The sequence below is a fragment of the Piliocolobus tephrosceles genome, chromosome 16 (genome assembly GCF_002776525.5).
Source record: "Piliocolobus tephrosceles isolate RC106 chromosome 16, ASM277652v3, whole genome shotgun sequence".
Lineage (NCBI taxonomy): Eukaryota > Metazoa > Chordata > Mammalia > Primates > Cercopithecidae > Piliocolobus > Piliocolobus tephrosceles.
The window spans coordinates 56,526,025-56,539,035 of record NC_045449.1 but is presented as its reverse complement, the minus strand read 5'-3'; the positions used below and the strand labels follow the sequence as shown (position 1 = coordinate 56,539,035).

At 55.6% G+C, this 13,011-nt stretch overlaps 1 protein-coding gene across 1 annotated transcript in view; it reads right to left on the bottom strand.

Moving 5' to 3' along the window:
- Positions 1-13,011, bottom strand: part of MRC2 (mannose receptor C type 2) — a 67,955-nt gene that overhangs the window by 15,096 nt on the left and 39,848 nt on the right. The window contains exons 2-12 of the mRNA XM_026448078.1: positions 12,203-12,376; positions 11,878-12,042; positions 11,626-11,739; positions 11,025-11,168; positions 6,595-6,783; positions 6,280-6,434; positions 4,244-4,351; positions 2,533-2,648; positions 1,899-2,047; positions 955-1,172; positions 109-251 (exon numbers count right to left, since the gene is read on the bottom strand). Coding sequence (XP_026303863.1) covers positions 109-251; positions 955-1,172; positions 1,899-2,047; positions 2,533-2,648; positions 4,244-4,351; positions 6,280-6,434; positions 6,595-6,783; positions 11,025-11,168; positions 11,626-11,739; positions 11,878-12,042; positions 12,203-12,376 — 1,675 coding nt within the window. The remainder of the gene's footprint in view (positions 1-108; positions 252-954; positions 1,173-1,898; positions 2,048-2,532; positions 2,649-4,243; positions 4,352-6,279; positions 6,435-6,594; positions 6,784-11,024; positions 11,169-11,625; positions 11,740-11,877; positions 12,043-12,202; positions 12,377-13,011) is intronic.

Here is a 13,011-nt window from a genome sequence, read left to right as displayed (position 1 = left end):
ACTCTGCCATCCCCACCCCTCGCCCAACAAAACCACGGGTCTGTCAGCCACGCCTACTCCTACACGTGCACAGGTGCCCTCCTACCACGCCTCGGCCCAGCTCAGTACCCGAAGATCTTGTTGAGCATGTTGGCCACAAAGTGCTCCTCCTCATAGCTGGCCAGGCTCAGCAGCTGGGCCCCCAGCTCCTGGCAGGCCCCCTGGGCCTGGACCCAGCTCTTCTTGTCCTGCAGCCGCTCGGAGCTGAACACCTGCAGGGGCAGAGGCCAGCTGTCTAAGCTGTCCCCACTGGCCCACCCTTCAGGGGGCACCTACTGCCTTTCCCACCACGGCAGAGAAAGGGGCTGGAGCGTCACTGGACAGGGGGCTCAGGCTAGCTAAGGACAATCCTGTTCATCTGCAGATGAGGTCCGGGGAGGGGAGCTGGCACAGTCACCTCCTCATGAGTGCCCCTGAGCCCCATCCCCTGACCAGCAGGGAGATCCGGGCGCTAATCCCAGTAGAGCCACAGCTTAATGTGGGTAAGTCCCTTCTTCTCCCTAGACTTCAGTTTCTGTGCATAATACAAGACCTTGGACTCTGCCAGTGGCTCCCAAACCTAGCAGGATTAGAAATACAGATTACCAGGCCCAATCTAGACCTAATGAATCTAAATCTCCATCGTGACAGCCTAGATTTTATTTTTATCAGGTTCCCCAAGCAATTCTGAAGAGCAGCTAGACTGGTCCCAACATTTGGGAACCTCTGAAATCAATGATCTGTGGTTCCCTCAATTCCTCAAATGGTTATTGAGCACCAGGCCGCCAGATTCCACGGACAAGTCTCACCAGGAATCACCTGTTCGCAGGCTGGTGTGTCTCTGGATTGTGGCTGGACCCACTGGGGCCTCCACCCACACGGTCTCTTTGTTCCTGTCCTCCCCCTGCCCCCCACCCTGCCAACAGGCTGCCCTACCTTATAGCAATACCGGAGTTTGGGGTCCGAGGCCCAGCCCTGGGGACAGGAACCAGTGAGGCTGGGCGTGGGATCTGGCCCAGGCAGCTCCGGCGTCACTGGAGTGCCCAGGCTCTGGCGGCAGATGTAGCGGGCCCGGAACGAGGTACAGTTCTTCACCTCCCACAGCCCCATGGCGCTGCCAGTGGCCAGGGCCACGCAGCCCCCACGGCTGTACCCTGAAGGAGAGGGAAGGGAGACCTAGGCTCTGAGAAGGATTCATAGTCCTGTCCTCCCTCACATCCCAGCAGGGCACCAGCACAACCCTCACACTAGGAACCAGTTTGGCCACGTCTTCAGAGACATGCTCTCGGGGGTTGGGGCCAGGAGGGAAGAAGGGAATGGAGGCAGAGCCCTGGCTCTGGGTTCACTCACTGTGAGGGCTCAGGCAAGCTGCTTAACCTCGCCGAGCCTGCTTCATCATCTACCTCATCAGGTTATTGAAAGGGTTAGAAAGATAATGAATGTGAAATGGTAATAATAGTAATAACAAGCACTTGTGTTGCGCTCAGTATTCTAAACACTTTTTTTAATGAGCCCAGATATTTTTTTCTTTTTCTTTTTTGTGAGCCCAGAGAAGTAATCTAGACACTTTACACACACTATCTCTTTACACCTATTAGCACTTTACACATATTTAAGACTGATGTCATCCCTATGAGAAAAGGATCATTATCCCCATTGGACAGATGAGAAAACTGAGGCTCAGAGGATGCACAGCTAATAGATGGCAGAGTCAGGATCGGAGCCAGGCAGTTTGGTTTCAGAGCTCGTGCTCATAGCCACTACACCACACTGCACCAATGATCCATTTATGGGGCTGCCCTGGGGCTCGGTGCCAGCAGGGCCAGTCCACCCCCACCTCCCTCCTCACTTCACCAAGGCACGTTAAAGTAGGGGCTCACCGGGCTGGTCCCGGTTCCAGTGGGTATACACAACTTCATCCCCACTGAGCCAGCGGAAGGAGCCGGTGCTGTTGAGGTCCTGCAAGGCCGTCCAGAAGTACTCGCCCTCCCAGTTGTAGATGAGGCTGCTGACGAAGGCCTGCTCAAACCTTCGGGAGATGGGCTGGTCAGGGCAGGGATCTCCCCCATCCCAATCCCCCACCCACAGGCCAGACACCCTGCCCCGGAAGCTCGGGTGCTGCACCTGACCAGTAACTTGCTCAAGAAAGCAGGGACCCTTGGGAGCCCTGCAGCTGACTGATGGAACCCCCCAGCTGCCCCTTCTACTCTATGCCCCCCTTGCCTTGCTGAAAAGTCGAGAAAATCAGACACAGCCAAGGCCTATCTTTCTCAGGTATCCAGCCCACACCTGTGCCTGCCCGGGCCCTGCTCAGGCCCCGCCCTACACTGGGGTCACTTAACAAGTGAGAGTCATTCTTCTGACAAGATTTAAAAACACCCTGGCGCCCACTGAGGTTCAAAGGACTCCAGGTGCCTCTGGGCATGATGACGAGATGCTACCCCGTTTGCTGGAGGGGCCACATTAGGCCCAGACATGGGCAAGGGCTAGTCAGGGCACCTGCCCCTCCTATACCTGTTGGTGATGGTGACCAGCTGAGAGCCGTGGTCGGTGCACAGGCGGCGGGCCTCACTGTAGGTCACTTGGTCCTCTCCCAGCCAGTAGCAGGATGGGCTGTGCCACGTCCAACCCTGGCTCGAGAGTGGACAGAAGAGGGGTGTCTGTAGGGAGGGTGGCTCTCCACCCTCACCCATAAATCCTGTGGTGGGAGGTGCCGTCAGGGACATCACTGAACATGCTCAGGACAAAGGGGACTGGTTTGAGTCCTGTGCTGTGTTCTGCACCTCATTACTCCACACTGCCCCTCCTACCATCCCCCAAAGCTGTGGAAGCTGGGGTGGAGGCCCAGCCCCAACGTGACTGATCGGCAGGCCGCCAGCGACCGGCCAGTGACCTGGCTCGGGAAGATGAATGGCCCTTCAGGCTCCTCTCTTGGGCATTTAAACCAAGAGACACAGTGGGGAAATGACTGTTGGCTGGGAAACCACAGCTAAAAGCTGGGGAGAGCTACCAGGATGGGAGGGGATGGGCAGTCCTCGGGAGCCCGGCAAAGCTGGAGTTGGCGCAGGATGCTCCTGGCCTGCGGGTGGCAGGAGGGGCTCAGAGACAAGACCCTGGCAGGCAAGGCGGCAGGAGGCAGGGCAGAAGACAAGCAGATGTGGTATGTGTGGTGGCGGTGCCATCTGCCAGCAGGGGCTGTGCTAAGACTGGTGATCCTGGGGGGTTAACCGTGGACCCTCAACACTCCCCACACAAGTTCCAGGCTGGCCTTTGGTGCCACAGAAGTTGGTAATTCCTCTCTACCCCTCCCTTCACCTCTTCCCGGCCATGGCACAGCCCCTGGGCCAGGCACTGTCCTTAGTCCCCAGACTCTGCAGCTGGGCTCTGCTCTCCCCTCTGCTTCCTCCCCATGGCGCCATGTCCGTTAGTGCTTCCTGTTCATTCTCTGGGGGAGGCTTTGGGGTCCAGGTGGGTGTGGTAGGGGCTTAATCCAAAGGAAAACAGAGTGAGGAGCCAGCCTGGCTGCGAGGGGCTGCTGGGAGGGACCAAGGGCCAAGCAGTGTCTTTTAGAAGCAAGCTCCCCACACCCATCACAGCATTCGCACCCCTGAGGGTCTGTCACCCCCTCACACCCTCAGTCACTCACTTACCCCCCACTCACTTATACAGCTTTCATTCCTTGACCCAGCCCCCTCCCCACCTCCCTGAACATCCTCCAGAAGCCCAATGGGGTTGGAAACACAAGGAAGGGGAAGCTGCAGCCCCACCCTGAGTAGCCTCACTCCTCCAGGGGAGACAGACCAACACACGCCCTGTGTCAGATGCAGAGAAGGGGGAAGGCAGGACTGGGGGTGCACAGGGGCCACACCTCACTTCGGCAGCCACTGCTCGACATGACTCGGCTGGACTCTGAGGGGGCACTTGGAGGTAGACCAGCCCCCACCTCCCTGTTCTCTGCTATCTCAAGGAAGTGGCTTCCCCCACGGGGAGGGACTCAGGACTGGGCTGGGGATGGGGAGCTCTGCTTCCTCCCAACAGCCCCCACTCACCCCATCCCATCCAGTATCACTCCTTCGAGAAAGGAGCAGTTCGGAGAGCTCAGGGAAGGGGGTGCCAACGAGGGGGCGATGCCATGCGAGGCAGCAGGAGTTCATCCACCCCTCCCTCCCCTGGTAGCCCCTCTGACTGGTGGCCCCACTCAGGGCAGCTCTAGAAACACCCTCACCTTCCGGCAGCCATGGTCCTCCTCGGCAGCCCCCCGGCTCAGCTGGCCTGCCTTCTTGCAGATGGACGGCAAGGACTGGTTACAGGGACTGTCATTCCAGCGGCCTTCCTAGGGACAGAGGGTGAGGAAGAATCTCAACCCCCACCTCCCCATAAATCTCCCAAATCCTTCTTGGAATCTGGTTCCTACAGCTAGACCTGTCTCTGACTTGCTGTGTGATTCTGACACCTCTGTGTCCCAGCTGTGCAATGGGGAAGGTAGGATGAACCCACAAGCCTCACAGGGTGGATGAGAGCACAAGCAGTTCATGTGCAAATGCCTTGTAACTTAACAAGCATTGTCTAAATGGGAAAGGCATCCCGGCCCATTGCGGTGGCTCACGCCTGTAATCCCAGCATTTCGGGTGGCCGAGGTGGGAGGATCACTTGAGGTCAGGAGTTCAAGACCAGCCTGGCCAACATGGTGAAACCCCACCTCTACTGAAAATACAAAAAATTAGCCGGTCATGGTGGCACATGCCTGTAATCCCAGCTATTTGGGAGGCTCAGGCAGGAGAATCGTTTGAACCTGGGAGACAGAGGTTGCAGTGAGCCAAGATCATGCCATTGCACTCCAGCCTGGGCAACAGAGTGAAACTCCATCTCAAAAAATAAAAAATAAAAATAAAAAAAGGAAAAGCGTCCTTTTAAATTATTTTTAAATAATTAAAAATTATTTTTTAATAATAATTTAAAAAATAGCTCGTTTTATAAACATCACAAACAAACTGGCTAAGATTGTTAGAGTATCTGATGGCAGGAGAGACAGCTGGGATTCCCAAGGCGTCTAGCTAGTGCCTGCAGGGCCAGGGTGAGCAGAAGCCAGTGTGCGCAGACCAGAATCTCAGCTGATGAAGTCCTCGGCCCCTGCTTCTGTCTTCGCCCTCCCCAGTATCCACAGGCCCCCAGTCAGCAGTATGTCTGCCTCTAAGCTCCATCCTGAGGGCAGGCGTGTTTGTGTATCCCAGCACCCAGAAAAATGCCTGGCACATAGTAGATACTCAATACGTAATTGTTTTAAAATTCTTAAATACCATCCCCTAAGGCAAATGACTGCCACTACAGTCCCCAGTATTGTTTGCAGTATGTGACAGCAGAACATCCTGTCTGTCCCTAGAAAGGGTGATCTGTGTCACTACGGCTTTCTCCATTTTTTTTTTTTTTTTTTTTTTTTTGAGACAGGGTCTTGCTCTGTCACCCAGGCTGGAGTGCAGTGGTGTAATCTCAGCTCACTGCAGCGTCCGCCTCCCAGGTTCAAGTGATTCTCTTGCCTCAGCCTCTCGAGTAGCTGGGATTACAGGCATCTGCCACCATGCCTGGCTAATTTTTGTATTTTTAGTAGAGACGGGGTTTCACCATGTTGGCCAGGCTGGTCTTGAACTCCTGACCTCAAGTGATCCACCTGCCTCAGCCTCCCAAAGTGCTGGGATTATAGGCGTGAGCCACCGCACTCAACTGGCTTTGTCCCTTTTTAAAGGGTCTTTCTTCTCTGCTTGAAGCCCTGCATCAATTCCTTCACTTCCACCACATCTAAGCCCAAACCATGGCAAACTGTCATAACCCAACAATTTCTTGAGATGACAGGACCCTGGACTGGGTAGAGCACTGGGGGTGAGGGCTGGCAGAGAGCAGCCCTGCTTGCAAAGTATCTGCACATAATGTGGGTTCTGATGCCACCTTCTGGCAGGAAAGGGCAGCTGGGAGGAGACCAAGAATGCGCCAGGCACTGCGCCTAAGGTTTCACGAGAATTAACTCCTCTAATCTCACCAATGACCTTCTAGTAACATGCCCAAGGTACTTGGCTAGCTGGAGGTGGATTCAAGTCCCAGCAGTCTCTCATGTGGAAGGGAAGGCATTGGTGGGGAGGAGGGGGACTGCTGAGAAGTAAGAGGTTCCAGGCAGGTACTGATAGTAACTAGGATGTCCTTCAGCTGGGGTAGCACCTGGAGGTTGGGGGTGTATTTTGTGGCCCTGTGATAGGGAGAGGGAGGTCTCACCGGGCCCCAGATGGTGACACAGTCCTCCAGACTGTCCCGGAAGTTGTTGGGCTCAAAGGGGTGCCAGTGGGTGAAGCTCACAAGGCTCCCGTCAGACCACTCAAAATTCATCTGCAGTTTCAAATCGTTGAGGCCGATCCACAGCTCCTCCACCTCTGGGGGTGCAGCAGGAGAGGAGGGGAGAGAAGACATTGAGAGGTCAGCCTCAGCCACCAGCAGGGAGGAAGGAACATTTTCTGAGGCTCCTGGGCAGGATGGGTGGGGCAGTGGGAGGCCCTGCCCTCCACCCAGACACGTGGGCGGGCAGCTCCTCACCTTGCTTGATCTGCTTGGTGATGAATTCCAGCTCTGCCATGCTGTGGATGCTGACCAGGTCACCACCGCCCCGTAGACACGCCTTCTTGGACTCCTGCCAGCTCCGCTTCTCGGCCTGCAGGCGGTAGCAGTGGCCCTGGAAGGGCTGCCAGCTCGGCTCACACTCCACCTTCACATTGGCCCACCTGTCTGCAGAGACCCATGAGGCCGCTGCTCAGAGACCCAGCCACCCAGTCTGGGCACCAACCCACTGGGTTGATGTCAACACAGGCAAGGCCTCCAAGTCACCTCCTCTCCAAACTCTCCCAGGTCAATCCCGGTCCCAACCACAGGTCTTGGAAATGCTAAAAGAATAAAATCTTACAGGGCTGCTGGAGCCCCAGGGGCAGAGACCCAAGTAGTGGTGGCAGATTCCACCCAGGACAGAACAGTTCCTCTGGCTGTGGCTCTTAGAATACAATGGGTGGGCCAGGCATGGTGGCTCAGGCCTGTAATCTCAGCACTTTGGAAGGCTGAGGCTGGAGGATTGCTTGAGCCCAGGGCTTTAAGAACAGACTGGGCAACAAAGGGGAGACCCCATCTCTATAAAAAATTAAAAATTAGCCAGGCATGGTGATGTGCGCCTGTGATCCTGCTACTCAGGAGGCTGAGGTGGGAGGATCACTTGACCGGGGAGGTCAAGGCTGCAGTGAGCCATGATTGCACCACTGCACTCCAGCCTGGGCAACACAGCAAGACCTTATCTCAATCAATGCATCAATCAGTCAATAAACAATGGGTAGAAAGTTAGGACAAACCAGCCCCATGAGCCTCAGTTTCTTCCTCTGTAAATGGGGTTTCCTGCTATGAGATTCAAGCTTGGCTTGCGGCCACCCTGCCTAGTAAATGGAACCACTGTTATTCTCTCAAATAACATTTATTGAGCACCCACTCTGTGCAGGTCTGGGCAGCCCAGGAGGGAGAAAATCGGGAAACGGGGCCTTGAGCCACTAATGGGGCCCAGGCAGGCCCAGCAGGAATCTGAGATCTTGGTGGGTGGGCAGCCGAGAAAATTAGGAGGTGCTCAAAGTCACTGCAGATCGGCCCCATCCCCCAGCTGCGGCTCCTTCTCTTTCTCTTTTCCGCCTCCAAACTCCTAACCCTGAACCCCAGGGCTGAGAAATCCACCCGTCCCAGGCCCTCCCTTGCCCCGACTTCCGTGCCTTTCAGGTTCACCTTCTAGGGGTTGGGGTCCGAGGGCAGCTGAGGCAAACAAGCTCTTACTTGGTCTTGGCAAGAGAAAACAAGACTTCACCAAACCACCCACAGTGTCAGGCTCGGGCAGGATTCTGCCTAGCCGGGCAGGAAAGCGCGCACCCACTAGAACACGGCCTCAGACTGGGATTCCAGTGGTCCAGCCACACCTGCTCCTGGAGACCCGGCAAAGCTGGGCGGGCTCAGAGCCCGATTGGGCTCGCTCTCTGGCTCGGGACCTGTCAATCATCTCTTGTTAGCCAATGAGCTAAGACCTGAGGCTGGCGCCCCAGACAAGCGGATTTTAGTGGCTGCTGAGACCCCGGGGGCCTCAGGGACCAGAAGGGAGCTTGGAAAATGTGGATGCTTTGGGGACACGACGGCGCCTGCCTTCGAAATCACAGGACTTTAAGTGATGAGACCGGGAAAGCAGAACCTGCCTAGAATATGCCTCGCGCAGAGAGATACCGGCTGGGGAGAGGGGTGGAAATCCGAGGTCTTAGATCTGTCTGCAGTTCGGGGAAGACCCAGAGGACAGAGGACTTGGTGAGGGGCCACAGATAGGCTAGGCATGCTCACACCCGGGCCTCCCAGCGGGTCCCTTCCTTCAGAAAGCTGCGTCTGGGAGGACTGGGCTAGGGCCCAAGGCTCCCTCCAGCTAGAGATGGGGGTGCCTTAGATCGGGCTGCTGACTTTTAAAGCTTCTGTTCCTGGCCCCTTAGGGAATGAGAGATAAAGCAGTGGTCAACAGTCCGGAATCAGGCCGGAGCCGTGGCTCACGCCTGTAATCCCAGCACTTTGGGAGGCCGAGGCGGGTGAATCACTTGAAGACAGGAGTTCAAGATCAGCCTGGGCAACATGGTGAAACCCCATCTCTAAAAATACAAACAAAACAAAACAAAACAAAACAAAACAAAACAAAACAAAAAACTAGCCGAGCGTGGTGGTGCACGCATGCCTATAATCCCAGCTACTCGGGAGGCTGAGGCATGAGAATCGCTTGAACCTGGGGATGAGTATCGCTTGAACCCGGGAGGTGGAGGTTGCAGTGAGCGGAGATTGTGCCACTGCACTCCAGCCTGGGCAACAGAGTGAGACTCTGTTTCAAAAAATAAATAAATAAAAAGCCGGATGCGGTGGCTCACGCCTGTAATTCCAGGACATTGGGAGGCCGAGGTGGGCGGATCACCTGAGGTCAGGAGTTTGAGACCAGCCTGGCCAACATGGTGAAACCCTGTCTCTACTAAAAATACAAAAGTTAGCCAGGAGGTAGTGATGCCCGCCTGTAATCCCAGCTACTCAGGAGGCTGAGGCATGAGAATCCCTTGAGCCTAGAAGGCGGAGGTTGCAGTGAGCCGAGATGGCACCACTACACTCCAGACTGGGTGACAGAGTGAGACCCTGTCTCAAATAAACAACAAACAAACAAACAAACAAACACTGTCCTGAGTTGATCATTGGCAAGACTTCCATGATCAGGAGCAGAAATTTTGCTCTGTAAGCTCTTTACTGTCTGTGGTTAGTGTTTTGTTTGTTTTGTTTTGTTCGTTTGTTTGTTTTGTGTGTGTGTGTGTTGCCATGTTTTCTTTGTAAAAGTCTCCTCACCACCCCACAGCTTCCCAGGCAACTGCACAGCCCCTCCAGTCTACACCATAGTAAACATCCACAGCCAACTACAGAAAAACTCCTTTGTGCCAGGCCAGATCTCCAGCCTTCCTCACAACAACCTTGCAAGGGGGTTGGCTTTATTCTCCATTTACAATGAAGACTCTGCACCCCAGAGACTAAGCTGTTTGCCCAGGGCCACACAGCAGTAAGGGGCAGAATCCCCAAAGCAGACCCTGACCATTGCCCCAACTCCTCCACAAGGCCCCTAAAGCTGTCTCTGATCACAAACGAGAACCAGACACTCCCTGGCTTAAACACCTGCAAAGTCTCCCCACAGCCTACCCGGCCCCACCCAAACTTGGCCCAGCAGCCAAGACCCTGCAGAGACTGGCTGCAACCTGCCTTTTCTTCACCATGCCCTTTAAGCCAGGGCTTCCCAAACTGTACCTGTACATGAATCATCTGGGGATCTTGTTAAATGCAGGTTCTGATTAAATTACTCTGGGGCGGGCCTGACTGTGCATTTCTAACAAGCCCCCGGGGAATGCTGCGCGGCTGGTTGGAGGACCATACTTGAAGTGGTTAGAATCTATACTCCACCCAAACTGCAACAGGCACCATCCATTTGTTTTTCTTTTTCTTTCTTTCTTTTCCTTTTCTTTCCTTTTTTTTTTTTTTTTTTTTTTGATGCAGGGTCTCATCTTGCTCTGTTGCCCAGGCTGGAGTGCAGTGGTGCAAGCACGGCTCACTGCAGTCTCAACCTTGCAGGCTCAAACAATCCTCCCACCTCAATCTCCCTAGTAGACAGGCATGCATCACCATACTCAGCTAATTTTTAAAAAATATTTTGCAGAGACAAGGTCTCACTACGTTATCCAGGCTAGTCTCGAACTACTGAGCTCAAGCGATCCTCCTGCCTTGGCCTCCCAAAGCGCTAGGATTATAGGTGTGAGCCACAGTGCCTGGCCATCACTCACCATCCCTTAAAGCTGCAGTGTATTTTTTTTTTTTTTTATTGAGACGGAGTCTTGCTCTGTCGCCCAGGCTGGAGTGCAGTGGTGCCATCTCCGCTCACGCTGCAGTGTATTTCTAAGCCTCCATACCTTCGCATACGCTGTTCCCTCTGCCAGGAAAGCCCTTCCCCCACACCTCTTTATATCTTTTTTACTTACACTCCATTTGAAAGGCCCAAATCAAATATTATTTCCATAAACCCCGCCTTAACTCTCAGAAACTGAATCAGTTTCTTCTCTATGCTCCTCCAACACTTATCCATATTTCTATAATCATGACCTGGGATAGTCTAATTGTGCATTGAGATGTCTGTCACCTCCAGCAGACTGTGGTCTCTACGAGGGAACAGTATTGCCAGCATTTAACACAGATCTCAGCACATGTTCCCCGAATGAATTAATGACATATTCCAATTTGCTCAGATTTTAACTGAACAATGAAATAAGAGTCAGAGGATCAGAGTCCCCTTGCGCTGCGGTGGTAACCGGAGGAGAGGCTGGGCCTGCCACAGCTCTGTGGCTGCCTCCCTGGCCCTGGGAGCCCCTCCCCACCCTGTGGCGCAGTCCCTGGCTCACCTGGAGGGGTGGGCTCTGCTGTGGCATTGGGCTTCTTCTTGCACACATAGGGCAGGGCGATGCTGCAGTCGCGGTTCTGCCAGCCGCCCGAGGACTCAGTGCGGATCACTCCACAGTTCTCCTCACTGGGGTTGTCCGGCTGGTCTGTGGGGAGGGCAGGGCGCCAGCACCCCGGGAGAGAGAAGCTCACACCGTGGCTCCTGGGGCCCAGCTCAGAACCTCCTACCTCCCTCTGCTCCCTCAGAAGCCTGAGCCAGTTTGGGAAGCTTGGTGCTCAGCTCCGGAAGCCTGGGGCTCAGCTCCAGCTCCGCCCCAGACACGGGGTCCTCCTTGCTTTTTAACCTGGGTGCAAATCGCCTTGAACCTTCTACCGGGCAACCAGTACCAGCCCCGCCCCCGCCTCCCCGGCCAGGCTGCGGGGTGCGCTGGCGCCCGCTGCCCACAATGGTGGCTAAAGAGATGAGTGGAGGCTGGCACCAAGACTTGCGGCCTGGGGCAGCGCCGCTCTGGATGGGCTAGGGGGGCGCAATCCGGGGAGGCGGGTGGAGGTCCGTGCTTCCCCCACCCACACTGCCCCTCTGCCCCCAAACTTGTGCCTCACCACTCTCCCAGTTGAGGTACTTGAGGGGCGAGTTGTCCGACCACTGCCAGCCTCCGCTCGTGTCCAAGTCATTCAGGCCGATCCACAGGGTGGAGCTGTACCCAGTGAGGAGGCCTGACAGGAAGGGGGGACACTGAACAGAGGACCCCCAGCCCCAGCCTTCCGCCCTCCCCATCGCCCTGTCCTCAGCCCCCAAGCTGAAAGGACCCGGGCCCTCCAGAGGCGCAAGCAGGCAATCAGGCCCCAGCTCACCGTTGATGTAGGTCTGCTCGTGGATCTCGGTGATGCTCAGCAGATCCGCGCCCTGCTGCTCGCAGCTGGCCCAGGCCTCCCTCCATGACAGCGTGGACTGGAAGTTAAACTGGTAGCAGCTGTCAGTCAGCTGGTCCTTGTCCCAGAAGGTCTCGCAGTCGTTACCTGCCACCACGACAGCCCTCTCCTTCAGGCCCCCTCCGGGATCCCTCCCCCACCAAAAGGCTGCACTAGTAGGGGAGGGAGCAGTGTCTCATCCTGGGCCCGGGCCCTCAGCACCAGCCTCCCTCCAGGATCCCCCACCCCCGACTCCAACCGCTCTCACTCTTGATGGGACAGAAGCCCCAGCGCTCGTCTTTGCCGTAGTCCTGGGTGGTGGCACACCACAGGTGACCGTCCTCGCGGCCCGTGCTGGTGCAGCCGTGGAACCACTGGTTGTCATATTTGAAGGGGATGGTGCACGGCTTTCCGTGGGAGTTCCCCTGGATGGTGTAGACCTCTGCGGGGGGTGGAGAAGGGCCAGGCCCTTGGCATCTGGACACCAGAGGCTGCCCCACCCCTCCAGCCTCAGGAGAAATCCCCTAAAACCCAGGGAGCTGGGTGTGCGCAGGGGTCGGCAGAACGTGGGAGGGGCAATGGCACCCCATAATGGCTTTAAGGCTCCTCCTGCTGTTGAGTCAGCCCAGGAACCAGAGAGAGGTCTTACCGCACACCTCATAGGGCTGGGAAGGGGCTCCCCAGTACCCCTAATGCCCGTCCAAACTCCAGCTGGGCGAGGGAGCCTCCAAGTCATCCACAGAGGGTTGAGCCCGATGGACTCTCTGATCAGCTACCCAGCCCATGGGCTCTGTGTCCCCACAAAGTTCTATCTAGGGACTCAGGGAGTCTCCCAGGAAAGGCCCCCCAGGATGGGGCTGTCCACCACAAGAGGCCAGCCCCTCACTGGGTGACTCTGGCCCCATTCACCACATGCAAGACAGGCATTAAGACACCACGGGGGGCTACAATGGGGTTTCACCTGGAGAGTGGGCCTGGGGGAAGGAAATTTTCATTTAATTTTATGTTATATACTTGTATACTATTTGAAGATTTTACAAGCATGTATTTTGCACTTTTTACAAAAGTAAATTAAAT